We start from the raw sequence: 22500 nt of genomic DNA on the forward strand, positions 1-22500 counted from the left end.
GGCGTAGCAGGAAGGTAGACACACCGATAGCAATAGTCTTTCTTTATGTAAGAGGGGGTTCTGGACAAGGGCAGCGAAATGTCAGGGGAAAAAAAAAAGTTTACTGAAGGTGCCAGTCTCTTCAGAGGACAGTCTGAAAGCAAATCTAATATCTTAAAATCTCCATCTTTTTGTGTGCGTGTTTGTATGTAAGAGGGGCGCAGGAAAAGTGACTGAAAAAGCTAGAATAGAATGTCCACAAAGGTGTCAGTCCCTAAAGGACTATCCAGAATTGGAGAAGTGTCTTGAAACCTCCGTCTTTGGAGTATTTAAGTGACAGGCAGGAAGAAATACAGAAGCAGGTCGAGAGTTTCAGAGTTGAGAATAGTAACTCTTCCATAAGTAAACAGAGGAGTGAGAGAAAGAAACCATTCTGCAGCGACGCCTCGGGAGAAGGGGAGGGAAGTAGTTAGCGTGAAAGTAACCACAGAAGAGCGCAAGAGATACAACCTTGTGGCGAAGAGAGACAGAGAGAGAAAGAGGCTAAAGACCTCCAGTTAGAGGAGCGTGGATGAAAATGCCTATATTTTGTTTTCCAGGGATAAAGAGTGATGATCAGAGACGATAAAAAATGTAAAACAAGTCACTTTATGGCTGCTTTCCAAATGCCTGAGTAGTAAGCTGTTAAAATCTTGCGAGCCAATTTAATTTTTTGAAACATCTTAGTATTCTTAAAATAATTCAAGTCACAGGAAGCTGGATATAAAAATAGAGCATCAAGCAGAGTTCCGGAATCTTTTAAAGCATTAAGGCGTCTGGCTAAGAGCACACCAAATGGGAAAAAAAACCCGTCCGTCGAAAAAAAAAGCACCCATACCTTGTAAGGCTTCGTACTGGTTGAACAAAAGGTAAAACCAAGCAAACCTTTTCCTTCTACTCTCCTGAAAAAAAGTCCGTTCATTAAAGAAAAGGCAGCTCGCACAATGCAACGATTCGTACAACCTGAAAAAAAGGAAACAAACAGCAATCCTTTCCCTTCCTTTCCCTTCCTTTGCGGCAGGAGGAGGAGGAGGATAAGGAGGAGGAGGAGGAGGAGGAGGAGGAGGAGGAGGAGGAGGAGGAGGAGGAGGAGGAGGAGGAGGAGGAGGCCGCGGTGTCTGAAGTCCTTTGGGAGGTGTTATATTTTTCCTTCTTTCCCTCTGTATTTATCTTGGTCCGGATCAACATAGTGAATGGTCCTGAGCCGTCTATCTCTCTCCTGAAGGACGCGGTGGCGGACGTGTGGCACGGAGATAGGGCGGTGGAGTGCGCCGGGGAGAGCAATCTGTTCTTTTATATCCCCGCAGAGCCTTGTGCCTGCCCGCGTCTGCCTGGCCTGGCTGAGGCGAGGGGTGTGCCGACTTAGGGTGAGGCAGGCGTGAGGTGGGAGTGAGGTAGGTGCGAGAGGTCAAAAGAAGTTAGAAGAGGTCATGTGGGGGGTATGCTAATCCTCTTTGACCTTGATTTGGGGTTCGAATCAGGAGTGAGGTAGGTCAGCAGGAAAGGTGTGAGGATGATGTGTTGACCTGTGTTACCCTTGGTGATCTTGGCTTGAGAGTGGCAGGAGTGAGGCAGGTGGGAGAGGTCAGTAGAGGTCAGATGAGATCGTGTTGACCTTCGCAACTTTAATTTAGGGTTCTAGGAAGGAATAAAGCTGGTGGAGGAGAGGTCAGAAGAGGTGTGAGGGTGCTGTGTTGACCTTCTTGACCCTGACTTGGGTTGAGGGAGGAGTGAGGGTGGTGCAGGTCAGATGAGATCCTGTAGGCCTGTATTAACCTTGTGACTTTCGCGTGGGGTGAGGCAGGAGTGAGACGAGTGGTGTATACAGAGTATCCCGTGAGGAAAGATAAATTTATTCCAAGTCATTCATTTGGAAGTGTAATGTAACCTCAAAACCAAAGGCGTTAAAAGCGTATGAATAATTCCGACTTAGACTTATTTGAGCTTTTATTTTTGTGAGTGTGTGGATTTTCTCGCCGTACAGAGGTGAGAAGAGAACTAGAAACATTACAACAATACTAAGCAAAGCCGATTGCACGTTCCCCTCTCATGCATTCCTTCATTACACTAGACTCATCTCATTCCCCCTTTCATTTTTCACTCCTCTTTCTATTCCCATCCCCCTTGCCGAAAACATTATATTTCCTGACACTGTGTGAAGGATTAGAAGTGTGTAGAAAATATTGGATAGAGCAGGACACAAAAGTGGAGAATACTATTGCTGTACCCCACCAAGGAACAAAACACATTAAAACATTTCCCAATACAGTGTGAAGGATAAGAAGTGCGTAGAGAGTATGAGGTAGAGAAGGACACAACAGGGGAGAAAATATTATTGCTCAGCTCAGGCAGAGAACAAGAAACATTATATTCCTTGATGCAGAAGTGAAAATATGGAGTAGGGAGGAGACCGTATTGGAAAAAAAGTATTATTGTTCAGTCCAACTAGTGGAAAAAAGGAAGTTGAAAAATTTTAACTTTACGTAGAGAATTTATGGAAGGCAAGACAAAGAAAAATACAAAAGGCCAGAACCAGCTTATCTTTTTCTGTAATTTAACTTTTACATAGAAAAAAAAAGGTCCGTTATTTTTTTATTCTAACCTGATTACTGACCTTGAATTTTTTTTTCTTTTGTCACCCTTGCCATGTCCCCTGTACCACTTAGAGATCTCCATCAGTTCTGTAATTCAGCTTTTCATAAAAAAAAAATATACCTATTATTTTTTACTTTAACCTCATTGCCTTTTTTTTTTGTCACTTTTGCCGTATCCTCTATACCACTGAAAGACCTCTGTCATGAACAAGAAATCACGGGTTTGAACAAGAAATAACGGGTTCAAGCTTGAAAAATTTAGGTTAAAGAAAGAGATAGGAAGAAATTGGTTCTCAAATAGAGTGGTAGATGAGTGGAACGAATTCAGTGATCATGTTGTTAGTGCTAAGACATTAGGAAGCTTTAAGAGAAGATTAGACGGGTTTATGGATGGGGATGATAGGTGGAAATAGGTAGGTATATTTCATACAGGGACTGCCACGTGTAACCCTGGTCGCTTCTTGCAGCTTCCCTTATGTTCTTATGTTCCATCAGTTTGAGACTAACATAAACCAATACTGCGTAGTGAATCACTGGGTGTAGTAAAAATGCTATTCATAGCCCTGTCTTGCTTATTGACCTTGAGCATCTCTTCACCCTTGTTAAATTCCCTGTACCACTTAAACACCTCTATCAGCACGAGGTTAACATAGACCAGTGGTACAGAATGATGGGAAGGAATTCTTTCTTGCCCCGTCCCTATTACTGACCCTGAGGATTTTGTTTGTCACCCTTGTTATATTCCCTATACCAATTAAGACCTCACTCAGTTCCAGGCTAAAGCTGCGGAGTGGTGTTGTGTGAAGGCGTTATCTCTTGTCTTGTCTCGATTACTGACTCTGAGGATTTTGTTTGTCACACTTGCTGTATAAAGGCCTCTCTCTCTCAATAAGTTGCTAACATACATTTAACATAGACTAACATAAAACCGTACTGCGGAGCGAATGACGCGCTGTGAAGAGGTTATTTCTGTCCTGTCCTGATTATTCAACTTGAGGATTTTGTTTGTCACCCTTGTTATATCTGCTATACCACTTAAACACCTCTATGAATACATAACATAGACTAACAGAGTAGTGTGAAGACGTGTTTTTTACCAAGTCTGTAGTGATGAAAGTCCATTACTTATTTAATTGAGACTATGGTGATTACTTTTATCTTATTAGGTTTCCTCGGAGAGACGACTCGGGTTCTGTCTCCTTTCACGGCGCGAGCTTCCCTCCAAGACGCATTAAGCTGGCCCGCCTTGTGTGGGGCTTAGCTCTCTGCCTGCATCATACGAGGTCTTTGTCTTGCTGGTGGTGAAGGTACTGGTGGTGGTGATGGTGATGCTGATGGAGTAGTGGAGGTAGTATGTTATGGTGGATGAATTGTGGTGTTTTGGTGGTGATGGTAGTGGTGAGGGTGCTAGTGATGTTTTTAGTGAGGGTGATGGTGATAATGGTGGCGATGGTGATCATATTGGCTTTAATAATGGTAATGGTGGTGATAATGATAACAGTAGTAATGGCAGTGGTGATGGTGATGATGCTAATAGTAGAAGTAGTGGTGATATTGATGGCTGTGATAATGATACTGATTGTGTTAGTAATAGTAGTAGTAGTAGTAATAGTAGTGGTGGTGGTGGTGATGGCAGTGGTGATGAGGATAACAATAACAACTATAGTAAATTTGATCTCGTTGTGCGCCTCTGTCTTCAATGAGAGAACAAAAGTAACGGGGTGGAAAACTGCAGCTTAGAAATGTAGACAAGAGGAAATTTATTTTGCCAACTAAATCCCAGTTAATGGACAGCGCTATAGGTAATTGTAATCAGATTAGCAGGTAATGTGTGAGCGTAATTCAGTACGTGTTATTAATGTTATTTTAATCTGTTCACACTTCTGGAGATTTTAGCGATGGGGTATAGTAATAAAATTCTCTCTCTCTCTCTCTCTCTCTCTCTCTCTCTCTCTCTCTCTCTCTCTCTCTGTGTGTGTGTGTGTGTGTGTGTGTGTGTGTGTGTGTGTGTATTCACCATCATTATAGCTACTACTACTATCTTTGCTACTACTACTTACTGCCTTTACTACTACTACTACTACTACTACTACTACCATCACCACCATCACCACTACCACTATGACCGCCACCACCACCACCACCAATCTTCTATCCCTGTACCTTTCAACACACACACACACACACACACACACACACACACACACCGCCCTTCATCTCGCCCTATCACGACAGAGCTGCAAATAGAACCATGCTATAAAAAGTGAAGGCAGGTGAAAAAACAAACAAACAAAAAGCCAGCTGCACAAACCTGACAGCAGAAAAGAATGGACCAGATAAAAAAAAAAGAACAAAACAAAAAAATAACCTTGTTTTCTCCTTTTTTTTCTTTATCATTTTGTTTACTTGCTATCAACTCTCCCCTTTCACCTTCTCCCTGTTCACTATTTATTTCTATTTTCTCCCTCTTTCTTCTCCATTCTCATTCATTTTCCTTCTCGTTGCCCTCTTCTTCGTACTGTTCGTCTTTCGTTTCCTCCTCCCCTCCTTTTCCCCTCTCGTTTTTCCTCTTTCTCTTCTTCATCTTCCTTCTCTGTTCTCTTTGTTTCCTCTTTCTCCTTTTCCTCTCTTTACTATCTCTTCTTTTCTCTTTCCTCCTCATCAAGTCTTTCCCCTCTGTTTCCTCCGTTGATTTATTCCTCTTTCATCTTCTATTCTCATTCTTCCCTCTTCCGTTGTGTTTGCCTTTCCTTTCTCAGCTTCTCTTCTTTTATCCGTGTCCGTGTTCTCCTTATTTGTCTTCTCCATTTATTTCTTCCTCTTTCTTCTTTTCTCATTCATTCTTCCACGCTCCTCTTCTTCCTCTTCTTCCTTTGTTCTGTTTGTCTTTCCTTTCCCTCTTTTCCTTTTTCGTATTCTTGTTTTTCATTTATTCTCTCTTCTTCCTTCTTTCCTTCCCTCTCCTCTTCTCTTCACATCTCCCCTGATTATTCATTCTCAACGTTTTTTTTTTTTCCTTTATCTTCTCCATGCTCCATCTCTCCTCCTTCTTCTTCTGTTCCCTCTGTTCTCCTCATCTCATCTTGACATCTTCATTCTCCCTCTCCATCTGCTTCCTCGCTGAATCATCATCATCATCATCATCATCATCATCATCATCATCATCATCTCCCCTTCTCTCTCCATCTCATTTTTTATCTCCTACGTTCCAGTTTCTGCCTTACGTTACTTCTCCCTCCCTCGCTCTCCATCTCCCTTTTCTCCTCACGACTTTCTTAATTTCCTCCTTCGTTTATTCTCTTGCCCTTCATCTCTCATTCTTCCTCACCTCTCCGCTCGTTCACCGCCTCGCCTCTCTCTCTTTCTCTCCCTCTCTCTTCTTTGCCTCCCGGCGCCAGTAAGGGTGAGGGAGGGCAGAGCAAGGCAGGGATACGGTCTTTGTGCTGGTCTGATTCTGCTGATTGCTAGAGAACGTATGAAAAAAAGGGAGCTATGAACACAAGGACCTCAGAAAATAAGGAAGGCTTCTACAAAACACGAGAAAATAAGGAAGGTAGCTATGTAACATCAGAGTATAAAGGAAGAAAGACTGCTAGAGAACGTAAGAAACAAAAGAACATACGAAAATAATGAAGATTCTATAAAACATAAGAACGGAAGAGAAAAAAAGGAAGGATGCTATAGAACATAAAAAAAACAAAAACATGCACATAAAAACATAAGGAAAGGTTTATACAACATTTGAACATAAAAAGAAAAATCAAGGCAGACTGTTTATAGATCATAAGGGCATAAACAAAGAAGGCTGCTATAACATAAGAACACAAGTACACAAAGAAGGCTGCAAGAAATGATCAGTCTCACACGTGGCTGTTCCTGTGTAAAGCATGTCTACATATTTCCACTCATCATTCCCATCTATAAGTCCGCCTAATCTTCTTTTAAAGCTCTCAATTGACTCAGCACTGACAACTTAATTACTGATTCTGGTCCGTTTTTTTTTTTAAGAATATAAGATCAGAAAAAAAGTTAAGCTAATTGGGAAGGAAGTAATGAAAAGAGGGAAAGGAGGAAGAGAAGAAAAGAACAGGCAATGATGAAAAAGGAAAAAAAGGAAAAGAATGACGAACAGAACCCACATTTGAGAACCAGGTTTTTACTATTTTAAATGTAACCTGTTGAGCTTGAACCCATTATTCCTCGTCCTATCCTGATTACTAAGCCTGGGTATTTTTTTTTGTGTCACAGGAACTTGAGGGAAATAAGAATTCTCAAGACCTGGTCGGTGTTTTGTAAAAGTTATGCGAAGGAAGTCTTTTTAAGGTGCACATCCCCTTCGCTGCTCTGGTCGCCTTTGGATAACATTGAGAGCAGTATAGGAGCATAATTTGCAAGGGCATATGGAAAACAAAGAATAAAAGTTTCATTTTCTATTTTCTCTGTTACAAAACTAATTAATGTGTGAAAAATGGTAAGGGATTAAACGAAAAAATATCTAGCACTGAATGGGTTAAGGTGTGCATCCCTTTCATTGGTAAACTGTGGAGGTCTCTGTCTGTTTGTGCTTTGTCCTCCTTCCCTGCGACTTGAGATGCTTCAGAAGAGTATCAGACCACCGCGGAAACTATACTGGCTAACTTTTTTACCTATATTTATTTATTTATTCCTTGCTACTGCAGATTACGTTTTTGGATGCAGCATTATTTTCTTTTTCTTTTTTCATTTTTTTTTCATATTCTTAACCAGACTCCTTGATATATTAAAAAAAAAATAAGCTTGTCTCTAAGAATACTAAATCGCGAAGCCGCTTTCTATAAAATATGTTGTCTATTTTTAGTAACAATTCTAAGTTTTCACTGAATAAAAATCCACGAGAGAGCTCCCAAATTAATGAAATCTAATCTAAAAGCTACCTACATACCTTATTCACAGTCACCAGATGAGACTTTTCATTTTAATCCACCTGTATGTACATATTGTCTGTTTTTTAGTTACATTAATATGTCTTCACTTAATTAAAATCCTCCGTTCACGCAACAGTTCCCAGAATAATAAAAATACTGAAACCTAATCTATAAATTACCTGCTTTATTCATAGTCACCAGATGAGACTTTCACTTTAATCCACGTGTATGACCAAGTTGAGTTAATAGGAAAAGTTTGTAAGCTGCTTGATATTTCCCGCATATTCTGCCTGAGAGGGAACGCACTCTTTCAGGAATAAAAGACTCGAGGGTACGTAGTAATAAAGATAGCCACAGACACGGCCGTCGAGTGTTCCTGTGGTATTGAGCTTAAGAATGAGGCGTGAGAAATGCCTGATGAGGGAAGAAGAGACGACGATAAGGTTTGCCGGTGTCCAAATGTGTGTGAGATTTTCTGATGTTTTGAGGCTCTTGTGTTGGGATGTAAAAGCGATTTATACTTGTAATTTGTTTAATTTAAGGAATTTCCGCTTTAGTGATGTTTTTTTTTGGTCTCAATGTGGGGAGGCATAGATATTTTTTGTGTGGCAATAGCGAGTTGTGTAGTTATTTTTATCTTTAACGATATTTCAAGGTTCGTGTGGTCAGCTTGTATGAGTTTTGTGCGTCAAACTAGTGACTTGTTGATTATGTTCACCCTTGATGATGTTATATTAGATTGTGTATGTTCTTAAGCATAAATAGTTTTTTTTTTTCATGAAACTATTATTATCGGTCACTGTACTGACATACAAGTCGTTTCGTACATGTAACTTGTGACTTTACAGGCAGTTTGAGACGCTTTGTGTTGAAACAAGTCACTGTGTTACGTAGTAATTTATTTTAGTGATTTAATGAATTTCACTAACACTAGTTTGAGACGCACTGTATTGAAACACAAGTCATTTTGTGCACGTAACCAAGAATTTATTTAACGATTTAATGATCTCCAGCTTTAACAATGTTCTGAGGTTGAATGTTCTGAAGCAATTAGTTTTGTTCCGGCAATTGTTCACCTTTAACGATGATATGAAGCTCAGTGTCCTGAAACATAAGTAGCTTTGTGCTGAAAGCTCGTGATTTATTCAATGATTTTCTCCTTTAAGGGATCAGGGGAAGCTCGTGCACCAAAGGTTAAAGATTGTTTAAGGGAAACTCACAGAATTAAAAGGTCTCGGCTTCCTTACGTTAAGAGATTGAAGTTTTTAATTTTACATTCTTAAGAGAAATGAAGGTTAAGAGGCGAGGTGATGGAAATCTTTACGTGGCACAGGGGATATGACAAGGGTGACGTAAGCAGAATCCTTTATTTCAGTAATCAGGATACAAGAAATGATGGGTTATAAAGTTAAATTTAAAAAAGAGTCTAGAAGAAATTAATTCTCAGTGGTAGATGAATAGACTCAATGATCAGCTTGTTAGCACCAAATCATTAAATCTTTAAAAGAAAATAAGATAAAATAATGATGACGATCAGTAGAAATAGGTAGATAAATTTTATTCCGGGACCGCCACGTACAGACCTGATGGCTTCTTGCAGCTTCCTTTATTTTCTTCGTACGTTTTGATGCTTCCTTCGCCTCCAGGTCGTGATGTCGGTGTATGCTTTTGGGAGGAATACATTCACCTCTCGGCCTTTTGTTAGCATAAATAGGCGGGGATAAAATAGATGCATCGTGCTCTGAACCGAATAAAAGATGAAGCAAATAAATCGTGCAACACTGATTTAGTAAATAAAATTTCCACGAGGGATTGCAAGAGATTTTAAAATAACAGGACTTTTACATCCTGACTAAGCTGTTTGAATCCACAACATCACTCTACACTTAATTAACTGTTGTATGCGAGAAACGCTAACTACGGAATTAACAGGAAAAAAAAAAAAGTGTCATTTACTACTGCTGTTTGTATGGAAAGGTGTGGATCCTCGTTAGTATATAATGTATTGTGTGTATATGAGACGCAGGGTGGACATAAAGGCAATAACTAACTTTAACAGGAGAAAATAAGTACTATCTATGACTGCTGTTTGTAGAGGAAAGGTTTGAATGGTTGTCTGTACGGTAATGTATGTGTATATAATGTAGAGACACTCAGTAGAGAGAGACAGTGGCACTATCTATCTGTGGTATTAATATGAGGAAGGTGTTATCTACTACTGTTGTTTGTAGGGAAAGGTTTGAATGCTTGTTAGTATGGTATAGTGAAGAAGTTTAGCATGAAGTTTAAGGATTCATACTACTGACAGTGTGAAAAAAAGATAAATAATGATTACAGCTGCTAATTTTTATAGGGGGAAGATTTGCATGCCTATTGGTGGGGTAATGCATTGTGTTTGTACAGTTACTAACCATAGTGTAAAAGAAGAGAAATAATGTGTACATCTGCTGGTGTTTGGTGTGGCAGTGTATGAATGTTGTTTGTATGTATATTCTGTGTGTTGCAGTGTGAAAGGTGCAGAGTGAATGTTCAAGGATAGAAACTAATAACAGTGGAAAGATAAAAAAATGTACAGTCTTCACCAACTATAGTTAACTGGGGCAGGGTATAAATGCTTGTTTGTATGGTAATGTGGTGTGTGTTATCGTGTGAAAGGTGCAGAGTGAATGTTCAGGAGTAGAAACTAATAACAATGGAAAGATATAAAAATGTACTGTCTTCAGCAACTACAGTTAATTGGGGCAAGGTATAAATGCTTGTTTGTATGGTAATGTGGTGTGTGTTATCGCGTGAAAGGTGCAGAGTGAATGTTTAAGGATAGAAACTAATAACAGTGGAAAGATGTAAAATGTAGAGTCTTCAGCAACTATAGTTAATTGGGGGAGGGTATAAATGCTTGTTTGTATGGTAATGTGGTGTGTGTTATCGTGTGAAAGGTGCAGAGTGAATGTTCAGGAGTAATAACAATAACAATGGAAAGATATAAAATGTACAGTCTTCAGCAACTATAGTTAATTGGGGGAGGATATAAATGCTTGTTTGTATGTATATTCTGTGTGTTATAGTATGACAGGTGCAGAGGTTCAGGGATAGAAACTTAATAACAGTGGAAAGAGAAGAGATAAAGCTTATAGTCTTCAAGAACTATTATTTTTTGTGCCAGGGATTAAATGTGTGCTTGCATGATAATGTGCTGTGTGTTACAATGTAAGAGACACAGAATGAAAATGATTTAGGAGTATGAATTAATAACAGTGGAAAAGAAGAGATAAAATGTAGTCTTTAGGAACTATTGCTTACTGGGGCAGAGTATTAATGTTTGTATGATAATGTGCTGTGTTACAATGCAGAGACGCAGCGTGAGGTTCAGTTTAGAGTAGAGTTTCGAGGCGAGCAGTCTGTATTCATCAACACCAAATATACGTAAAAAAAAAAAAAAAAAGAAAAAGAAAAAAGAAAAAAAAAAAATTCAAGACATAACTCCTTATAATTTCCATCCTGAAGGAGGGAGAAGGGGAGAGCAAGACAGACAGGGGTAGAAACTAATAACAGTGGAAAAGATAAGATAAAAACGTATATTGTTATGCTCATATTGTTTATTCGGTACAGGGTATAAATGCTTGTTAATATACTGCGTTATAGTTCAGGTATGTGCGGAGCGTGGCCATTCACTGAAAAAAGAATTGGTGAAATGTAATCTTCATCATATATTGTTTATTTGGGTAGGGCATAAGTGAATGTATGTATGTGTGTTTAGGTGTAAAGGTGGAGGCGTAGTGTGTAGATTCCGGGATGGTGAGGGGGACGCGGCACTCCCCTCACTGTGTTTACATGAATAGCAAGTGTGTACATTATCCCCTGCAAGGTTTATGTGTGTTTAGGATTATCCCACTCTCCCGCTCCCTGCTCTGGCGGTCACTCTTCTCGGGAAATGGGATGAAATATTACCTGGGAAACTTTACGTTATTTCAGTTATTATCTTTCCTCTCCACCAGACGGGTCGCGAGCAGAGAGTCCTGAAGGAAGAGGTACTAAAGATGACCTCATTGTCTTTTTCAGCAGTTTGTCTCCGCGGGATGTGTAAGGAAGGGTATTATTGTTTGGAAGGTTTATAGTAATTTCATTCACTTCCCTCGCATTCAGTCCTAGAGGAAACGCGCGTATCTGAATATGTTTGGGAGTAAAACTGATAAGTTACTGGAAATGCAGTTTGTTTGGAGTACAGTAAAACGTGTAATAGGTTGGAGTAAGTTAAACGGTCAGATAAATATATACGTGTTTTTGGAAGTGATTAAGGTGAGGTTAATGCTGAAGCTAAGCTGATTACAGAAGCAGGATTTAAAATTGTGGTACAGAAAAAAAAAAGGAAGTAATAGATGAGAATTAAGTGAATCAGTCGAATAAATACGTGCATATTCTTGGAAGTTACCGAATGTTTGAATTTAACACTGAAGCTAAACAGCAAAATTACGGATTGTTATACTAGGAAAAGTTACTGGAAAAGAGACTAATTTGAAAACAGGACAACGTGCAATAGATAAGAATTAGATAAAACTCTCTAATAAATAAAGTAGTTAAGAAGTGTGTGAGGCTGATACTGAAGCTAAACTGATTGCAAAGGCGGGAAGTGAGAATACAAGGATAAAGACAGCTAGTTTATATAAAGGAAGATGCGTAATAGATAGGAATTAAATAAAGCACTAAAATATATACATGTCCTTTGAATTAACAAGTATATGTGGGGCGGATACTGAAGCTCAACTGATTGCAGTGGCGGGAAGTGAGGAAGCAGGGATTATACAAAGAGCATTTACTAAGTAGGAATTGAATAAAGGAGTTAGGTAGATGTGTGTATGTAGTTTACCTTAATTAGGGACGTCACATTCTAAATATTTGTTCCTTAACTTGTTTGCCTTTCCTGGTCACTTTACCTCTTGCCTTTCTGCCATCCCACCCTCCTCCCCTTCCTTTAATCTCACTATCTCTCTCTCTCTTCCATTCCACCTTCTCTCCTTTTCTTTCGTCCATTTCACCTTCCCTCCCTTCCTTTCATGCATTCCATCTTTCCCTCCCTTGCACTCCACCTTTTCTGAATACTCTGTTCCTTGCCTTACAGCTCTCTCAACCTTCCTTCTTTCCTTCCTTCATTCCACCTTCGTTTCCTTGCTTTCCTCCTTTCTAGTATATTTCATTCTATAAACACCATTCCTGATCACTCTATTCATTATCTTACTCTCATCTTCCATCCTTCCTGTCCTTCCTTCCATTCCACTTTTCCTCCTTTGTTTACCTTCTCAGTAAATTTCGTGTCTAAAAAATAAAAGAGAACTGATGAATTACTTTTTATGAAGATCATCGTCAAAAACAAGATGATCTGTGTGTGTTATTTTGTGGAAATAGTTGTCTAATACTCCTTTTTCCGTCTAGAACTTAAGGAAAAAAGACCTCACTGTTCAGGGAAAGTCTGTAAAGAAAGTGGAAAGGAAAGTCAGTGGCACAGTTTGTTTCAAGACTCGCGACTCGTGTGTGCGGTAAAAAAGGAAGATCAGAACCAGCTCCTTTGTAACACTGATGTGAATTATGATGATGGTGATAACGAGGAGGAGGAGGAAGAGGAGGAGGAGGAGGAGGAGGGGAAGAAGAAGAAGAAGAAGAAGAAGACGAAGAAAAAAAAGTATAAAATGGAGTAGGAGAAAGAAGAGGAGGAGAGAAAGATGAGGAGCAAGGGGAAGAGGAGTAGGAAAAAGAGAAGTAGAAGAAAGAGGAAGATTAGGAGGAGAATGAGGAGTAAGGGAAAGATGAGTAAGAGAAATAGAAGGAATAGGAGAAAGAACAGAAGAAGTAGGATGAGGAAAAGGAGGAGGAGGAGGAGGAGGAGGAGGAGGAGGAAGACGACGATAATATCAGCAAGAAAGCAGGGCAGCTCATTACGGGCCTTTCAGCAGAGCGACAAAGGAGAGGAAGGGAAGTCACGGGAGGTGAGTAAAGGCCAGCCGAGTCTCGTGAGGTGCAGCGCTTAGAGGTAGAGGCGCCTCACTTGCTGCAGGGAGATAAGTATGAGTGAGCCTTTCCCGGGAAGGACGAGATGCGTAAAGTGTTTGTGTGAGTGAGTGACTTGGTGGTAAATATTATGTCGTTATGCATTTACATATATATACACTCATACCGCTCCTTTAGATTTCGTTTTATCAACTCCTCTCCCCTAACTGACTATTTTCAGCCTCTCTCTCTCTCTGTTTTCAACCTCTCTCTCTCTCTCTCTCTCTCTCTGTTTTCAACCTCTCTCTCTCTCTCTCTCTCTCTCTCTCTCTCTCTCTCTCTCTCTCTCTCTCTCTCTCTCTCTCTCTCTCTCTCTCTCTCTCTCTCTCTCTCTCTCTCTCTCTCTCTCTCTCTCTCTCTCTCCCCCCACTTCGCTGCAATGTTGCATGCTGTCCTCTACCGATATTTTCACACTAACTTCTCTTCTGATCTTGGTTACTGCATGCCTGTCGTCCTCTCGCAGCCTCGCTCCTATTATGTTCACCTCTCTAATGCAAGAGTTAGGGGTTGTCTGGTGTGTGTGTGTGTGTGTGTGTGTGTGTGTGTGTGTGTGTGTGTGTGTGTGTGTGTGTGTGTGTCTAAATTTCCTCTCATTCCCAACTTGATCTGTGTTCCCATGTGCCGTGACAAAGTATATGAGGCAAATCATGACCGTCACTATTATGAGCATTATGTTCTAACTATGACAGCGTGTAATGGTCCATTTTACACAGCTCGTTACTTTAAGCCATCACCACTCTCCATGTGTTGCACTTTTTCTCTCTAATGCTTTTCATTCTCAGTTTTATTTTTCTCATTTTTTCTTATATTCCATTGTTCATTACTTCAGATCACCTCCACTCAGCATTTATATAACTTTTTCTTGTCTCTTGATTTATATTTCTTTTTTTTATTTTCTCATGTTCATATATTCCAATTTTTGTATTTCACTGGTCATCACTTTAAATCATCATCACTCGGGGTATATTAAATTTAAAAATAGCAATGTGGTCTGCCCACAAACTTTTATCTCCTACTTTCTTTAATTTTCCTAACTTTTATTTCTTCTTCTGTCCAAACTCTTTATTCTTCACCATCTTTCTATCAGTTCAGATCAGTTCGGGGTATGTTTTTTTTTCTGTTTTTCTGTTTCTGTAAATGTAACGAATTTACTTTTTATTTTTATTTATTTATTTATATATTTATTTGCTTATTTTTTGTCTCTCCTTGGTAGGTTTACTGCTTATTGGTTTCACCTTTTAACCTAACTTATTTTATTATTTATTGAGTTTAATCTCTTCATCCAGTTTACTGTACCTTCGATGAGTTCGCTTTTCTTCATCAAGATTACTTTTTTTTTTTTTTTTTCGGAGTTGACTTTTCTTCATCGACTTTTCTTTCTTCAATGAGTTTACCTTTCTTCTTCGAATTTACTTTCTTTGGCGAGTTCAGTTTTCTTTCTCGACTTCGCTTCCCTTGAAGTTAACTTTTCTTCTGAGTTTACTTTCTTAAAATAAATTTTTCTTCAGCGAGTTTAATTTTTCAGTAAGTTCCCTCTTTGAGCAAATTAATCTTTTCTTTATCGACTTAACTTTGTTCGTCTTGTTTACTTTTCCCAAACGAATATTTTTTTTATCTATACCTACATAATTATAATTGATAAATAATCAGAGCTGATGATTAACCCCTTCAATAAAAAGCGTCGTCCCAAACTTAGAATTCTCTGTAGATTTCTAGGCTCAAATAGAAGTGGTGCTGAAGTGCTAAAGGGCTCAATGTTCTCTGGGCAGGAATAATTCGCAGCACCGCCTCCCCGAACACCACTTGACATGGGCTTGCATTCCTAAACGTTGTGATCTCTCATTAGGACAACTTTCAAAGGCCACAATGATGACTAGTTTGGTTTTAACGAGCGTTTTTCTGTTGATGGAGGAGAAGTATTGTTAAACTATCACTAGAATCATTAAAATACTTTTAAAAGTCCATTAACTCGAGCGATATTTTATTACTGGTAGAGAATACTCCTTAAACTACCACTAGAATCATTAAAATACTCTTAAAAGTCCACTAATTCGAGCGATATTTTATTACTAGCAGAAAATGCTTCTTAAACTACCACTAGAATCATGAGAACACCTTAAAAAACACATTTCACGTGAGTCTCTTAAATATAGTTTGAGTAAGACGGCGAGACGCTTGAGAATACGGTTTATGGCACTAAGAGCGAGATGTGATGGCCGCGTGACACTTGAACGTCAACCAGTAGTGTGGGTCTCGTGTTAAGGAGAGGACAATGTGAAGTGAGGGCAGGAGTAAGGTGTCTTGCATGCAATGATGTGAATGTAGTAAAGTGTTTAGTGCACCATTGCATCTCTTAAAGTCTTAGGATGCTGTCTGTTATTGCTTGCTTTGTTGCTTTATGTGCACGAGTATTCTTGGTCGAATCCAAGTGTTATGGATGGACAGCAGATAAAAGGCCCTGTTACACGTTCCTCCTTCTCCCTCTCTAAATATCTCCATTGACCTACAAATCAGTGTAAAAAATGACAGAGGGGACAAAAGAGTGTTGGAAGTTAATCTTGTAAGTTGTTTAAGACTAGGGAAATACTGAAGGAAGAGAATTTATTTATTTTTTTTTTTTTTAATGTAGGAGGGGCACCGGCCAAGGGCAATAAAAAAAATACAGGTGATATAGGAAGCATTGTGTAGCAGCGGAAGGGTTGTAATCCTTCGTCTGCTTTGAATCTCAAGTTTTGTCAAAAGCTTGTCAGATAATCAGATAATTTAAGACAGAATAAGGTAATAGCAAGGAGTGAAGGTTATTTGAATTCTGGCCACGATTGTACACTTCGTCTGACAGTCCTCTGATCTGCTATGAACCTTCTGTCCATCAAGTTTCGTCAGTAGTTGTCAGTACATGAAGGGATTTAAGACAGAGAAAGGCGGTAAGAGGGAGGGTAGTTTACTTGACTTGTGGCCACGCCTGTACACGTCTTTCTCTGACAGTCCTCTGATCTGCTATGAATTTGTAACGCCACATTTCGTCAGTGGTTGTCAGCAAGAGGAGATTTAAGACAGTAAGAGGGAGTGTCGTTTACTTGACTTCTGAACACAACTGCACACGTCTTCCTCTGACAGTTCCTTTCAAATTTTTCTTTATACAGGTCTATCCAATATTTCTTCTTTATGCAATCCATCCACCACAGTTTGGGTCCTCGCCTTCCTTTCCCGCCCTGCACTTTCATCTCCAGCGTCCTTCCAGGAATGTAAAGTGTTGAATCCAGGTATATATATAGATTCCAGGGCGGGTCGTCTTTCATGGAAAACATACGAGACTGAACTTGAGTGTTTTGATGTACTTGAGTGTTTTTCATGTTTTTCGAGATGCTAAAGAGATTATATAATGGTTAAAAGCACAAATAACTAGATGAATTCAGGGCACTTCCCAAATTTCTTATTTTTTTTTCTTTTGATTGTACTTTTTAGGGACTGTCACCTTCAGTGGAATTTTTTTTGATATCACTTTATCTTGCACGTGGCCAGTGACGCTTACATAGAAAACTAAAAAAAAAAAAATCCAATAAATAAATAGATCAACTAAACCACCCATTCAGCTGCCGCTCTTTGTACCCTGTCCGACCCAACAAAAGAGAAAAAGATAAAAAAATAAATAAAAGAGCAAGTCAAAAAACAGTTCCAATCACAAAGTCTATTTTCAGACCCTACTTCGGCAGGTATTGGGTGAGTGAAGGAGTGGCGCCGCAATAAAGAGATGATATGACAACTGGGGAATCATGAGCACACTCGTATCAAAGGCAAGCCGGCGGGGAGCTGCCGGGAGTGATGGGCGCTGCTTTATGTCACCCAATGCTTGACGGTATATTGCCCTCCGTTACACGCCGCAGAGTTCGTGTGCGAGGTGGCAGGGGTGGCGGGGCAGACATGATGTACCAAGCCGCTGCCTGCATTCTGAAACTCTCTGTTCCCTCACCACGACCATTTCTAAAGGTCACAGAAATGGTTAGCCAGGTTATCAGGAGTGTTTCAACTGTTAATAATGTAGAAATCCTGATCATCTGTCACTAGAACCGTAAAAATACCCTTAACTCGTGTAACTTCAACTAGAGACTTAACTAACAATCTCATTAATCTGTCACTAGAATCATTTAAAACATTCTTAACAACTACGTAGAGACTTTTGAATATAATGGAGGTGCTGCGCAGAAGTGTTTCAAAATATAGTCCTTTATCCTGGGGGGTTGGGAAAGGGAGGGGAAGGGAGGCTATGTCCAGGATGGTGGTGAAGAGGAAGGTATGTCTGAGAGTGTTGGGGAAGGAAAGGTGAAGCTAGATCCTCTGTGATTGGTTAGCGGGGAAAGATAATAATAAATAAAGGTGAAAGGGTGTGAATCTTCATTATCCCGGCATATGGTGCTGGTCAGGTTAAGGTCACGCAGCCTCGCCGCCACGCCAGGTCACCGCCATGGGTCACTACCACCCCCAGATCACCGCCATGCCAGGTCATCGCCACTTGTCACCGCCACCACGTCACTGCCGGGTGCACATCGGGTCAATGCCCACGCACGGGATTCAATAACGCTTGATCCTGGCGTGAATTTTGAGTGGTGTTATTGAAGTGCAAATATTATATCAGTGAAATGTATTTATTTATCTGGTGGTGCGTTTATCTATTTATTTATTTATTTATTTATTTTTATTTCTTCATCCAACAACTCGTTTTATAGCCGAGAAAAGTGATTGGAGGACCTTGGGCGGACTTCTATAATGGACTAATAAAAGACTGATAATGTTCATAGTGCTTTGACTTTTTCCAGTTTCTCATAGATGACTGAGATGATTGGAGAAACTTAGAATTAAATTTTCTTTTATAGTAAACTAGTAAAGACTGACTGTATTTTGTATTATTAAGGCGTGAAATCTAGAGATGAAGACCTAATCACTGAATGTATTACCATTTACTGACTAACGATTCAGAACAGTTCTCGATATCTTAAAGAGAAATACAAAACTGTTATTCCGCCTGACTTTTCCAGTGAGGCCCTTGCGATCCTGTCCAAGTGTCAGATATGCTGCTTTGTGTGTCAGGTAATTTGTGTTTCGGATTTCTTGTTTTTAGTCTGCGCTGTTTCTTGTCAACCATTTTTCTTCTTGTATTTCTATTTGTGTATATTTTCTGGGTTCTGCTTCGTCCCTGTTGAGTTTTAGGAATTTAAGATGTTTAGGATTTGTTCATCGTCATTTTTTCTTTACGTCGGTTTCGGTTTCGTCTTTATTTATGTTTTTAAATCCCAAGATATTTACATTTGCTCTTCTTTACTTGTTCTTTACACCAATTTCCGTTTTGTCTTTAGTTATGATTTATATTCCAAATATTTACCTTCAGTTCTTTACATGTTCTTTACTTAAGTTTGCTTCGTCTTCAGTTCACTTTTCAGATCCCTAGACATTTGCGGGTCCCTCGTCACTTGCTCTTGCTAACCTTATATGTAAGACAACAATGCTGCGCCGCTTCATCCTGCATGCACTGTTCCTGCCACCACTTTTGCACCAGCTCGTCTTAAAACAGGCATTGCTTCTTCCCGCAGTCTGTTCTTACCTCTCGGGAGTCGTGTGGCAGTAAAGCTTTATCAGGACAGATCTTGTGTCGCCGTCATTAATTTTACACCAGCACTTTGTATAAAACTTTCCATGGCGTGCTGAGAAAGGAAAAAAATAAATGGAGCGTTCGGGAACACAGAGAGATTAAGTTTGGTCTTCAAAAAACTGGTATTGCAAGTTAGGGGAGAAATAAAATTTTATCTTTGGGAGGGACATGAGGAGGACAAACTCGTGTATCGATAGAAATGAACAAGTACTGCGCGGGAGGGAGTGACGCACTTTGCTAATGAGGCAAGGATCGTAATTGTGTCTGCCGGTTTTGTGTAAGAGACTTTATCTTGATTTCTTGGTATTTTTGGAGAAGAAGACGCCGCATTATCGCGGTCATATGGCGCCGAAGGGAGAGCGCTTGGTCCACGAAGCCGACGGGCACCGAACTCTCCAGTGACATCAAAGAAGGTGGCACCACAGGCCAGGCTTCAAGCCCCACCACCACGACAAGGTGACTCCCCACCGCGGAGAGTTTACCGTGGAGGGATTGGGAAAATATGTTAGTCGAGCGGGAGCTTAAAGGAAATAATGTCATTTTATAATGGTTAAATTGTTTTAAGGTAACCGGTTTCCGAGGTTGTGGTACAATTATTTTTGTAATTTTTTTCCTTTATTTATAGAAGGATCATGTGTGCTGGGTAAAATATATACATTGGCAAAGGATGAAAACAGTTTGGAAAAATATGTTGGTTGATCGCTAGTTTGAAAAAAAAAAGTAAGGCCTTTTTATTATGGATAATATTGTTTTAAGATGGTTTGTGAGATTGTGGCATCACTGTTCTGGTATGAACAAGTTTTATAGATGGATCTCAAGTGCTCGGTGAAATAAACACATTGAGAGAGGATCAAAACGTGAACAAAATTGAGATACCTTTTTTGCTCATAATAGTTTAGACTTTTTTGGTGAAGTTATTGAATTTCAAGAAGCTTTTATGGAAGTATATGAAAGTATATAATGGGTTTGGCGAAATACTGTTGTGCTGTATTGTTGCCTTAGCGACTGGACTGAAAACTTCAAGGACTAAGTTCTTTAATGAGTTTTTTTTTATTTGTTTGTTTTATGAGAAACTTTTCACCTGTAGGATCCTGCGGCTGTGGTCAAATACTATTACGCGAGCGAGAATTTTAAGAACACAAGGTCTTTTTTTGTGGTAGTTGAGCTCTTGTGGTAGTGTTGTGTTGTGTAGCGGGTAGTTTTAAGAAGGACTCTTCAGAAAGGAATACCACGAAACTCATAAAATAGCAAGTAAAAAAAAAAAAAAAACATACAAGAAGCTTGCAGGGAATAAGGAATATTTATTGTTTTGTCGGTATTTCTTGATTACTCTGAAGTATAATGATTGTTTTACGAATATATAACAGAGAGGAATCATTTGCGCCTGATGAACAACAGGAAAGAAAAGAAAAAGAATCACAGCCAGAAAGCTTGAGGTGAATAAGGAATTAAAATGAATTTTGCGTATTTTTTTTTTTTTAGCTTATTTGGAATTACAATGATCAGCTTTACGAGAAACTTTGAAAGGAGGGATTATAGATACCAGATGGAAAAAAAGTTCATAGCTGTAAAACGTGAAGGGAATAAATTTTTGTTATTTTTGTTTATTTTTAGCTTATTTAGAAATATTATGACTAGTTTTATGAAAAAAAAAGTTTATATGATTAGTTTTATTAAAAATAAAGTTTAGGGAAAGGCTTTCTTTGCGCCTGATAAAAGAAAAAAATAATAAAAATTCAGAGCCAGAAAACATGAAAACAATAAGGAATTTTAATGAATTTTGTGTGTGTGTGTGTGTGTGCGTGTGTGTGTGTGTGCGTGTGTGTGTGTGTGTGTGTGTGTGTGTGTGTGTGTGTGTGTGTGTGTGTGTGTGTATATATATATATATATATATATATATATATATATATATATATATATATATATATATATATATATATATATATATATATATATATATATATATATATATATATATATATATATATATATATATATATATATATATATATATATATAATGATTAGTTTTATGAGATACTTTTGAGCAAAAATTGTGTAGCAGTTGAAAAGTCAGAAAACTTGAAGGGAATAAGGAATTTTCATGATTTTTTTTGTTTTCTAGTTTATTTAGAGCATTGTTGTGCAGTGATTACTTTTACAAGAGACTTTCCAGGGAGGGATCTTGAGTCCCTGGTTTAAAAGAGGTGAAAAAAAAAAAAAAAAAAATAGACCCAGGAAGCTTCAAGGGAATAAGGAAATTTTAATGTTTTTTGCGCATTTGTACCATACTTAGAAAAATGATAATGAATTCTACGAGAAACTTTAGAAAGAAGAATCCCGTGTTCTTGACAAATAGAAGAAAAAAGGAAAGAAAGAAAAATAAAAGGTCAGAGCCAGAAAACCTAAAATGGAATATGAAATTTGTAATGTCTCTTTTGTGAGTTTCTAGCTTACTTAGAAACATGATGATTAGTTTTACGAGAAGTTTCAAGGCGAGGAATCCTGTCCGCCTGATAAGAGGAAGGAAAGAAAAATAAGAAAGAAAGTCAGATCCGGAAACATGAAATGAATAAGAGATTTTCAATTATTGTTTTAGTATTTCTGCCTAATTATAATTTTTCGTAGTCGGATCCTGTGTTCCTGATAAAAGTAAATAAATAAGAAGTGCTATAACCAGAAAACTTGAAAAAAACAAGAAATATTTAATACTTTTTGGGGAATTTCTAGCATATTATTATTTTTCATAGACTTGATCCTGTGTTCTCGTTAAAAGAAAAAATAATAAATAAATAATAATATAATAAAAACCGTGGACCAAGCGAGGTTTAGAAGGAAATAACACCTCTTTTATAATGCTTTGATGTCTTCTGTACAGCGACACACACACACACACACACACACACACACACACACACACACACACACACACACACACACACACACACACACACACACACACACACACACACACACACACACACACACAAAAGGACTTCTCTGATTGGACCAATTTCATTCTTCTCGTAATGGCGCGCTGATTGCTTCGTAACAATTTCTTGCCACGGAATGGGATGGGGCTGCTCGTGCCTCGAATGTTGACTTTGATGGCGGTGCTCCTCTTGTTGCCTTGCCCATTACAGAATCGTGCCGCCTTGCCTCCCGCCGCCTTGTTCCCGCCAAGACCGCAATGAATGCACTCACGAGGCGCCACGGGATGAAACTATTATGCTGCAGAGAAAATTGAGTTACTATGGGACTGGAAAATGACCTGAAAATGTGTCTTCTTCTCTCTGTGTGGT

The 22500-nt window shown here is 38.9% G+C and overlaps 1 protein-coding gene across 4 annotated transcripts in view; it reads left to right on the forward strand.

Annotated features, from left to right (window-relative positions):
* Positions 1-22500, forward strand: part of LOC135113333 (uncharacterized) — a 144464-nt gene that overhangs the window by 99128 nt on the left and 22836 nt on the right. Inside the window, exon 3 of one of the 4 annotated variants that reach the window (XR_010274792.1) lies at positions 17269-18243. The exons of 1 other annotated variant lie outside the window; for it this stretch is intronic. Coding sequence is in view for 1 of the 3 variants with exons in the window: in XM_064028571.1 (XP_063884641.1) it covers positions 3779-3917 (139 nt within the window). In the remaining 2 variants the exon portion in view is untranslated. Of the gene's footprint in view, positions 1-3778; positions 4080-17268; positions 18244-22500 lie in introns of those variants that run through there. 2 more of the 4 variants (XR_010274790.1, XM_064028571.1) reach the window with 2 other exon arrangements.

Source organism: Scylla paramamosain, chromosome 25 (assembly GCF_035594125.1).
Source record: "Scylla paramamosain isolate STU-SP2022 chromosome 25, ASM3559412v1, whole genome shotgun sequence".
Classification (NCBI taxonomy): Eukaryota; Metazoa; Arthropoda; class Malacostraca; order Decapoda; family Portunidae; genus Scylla; species Scylla paramamosain.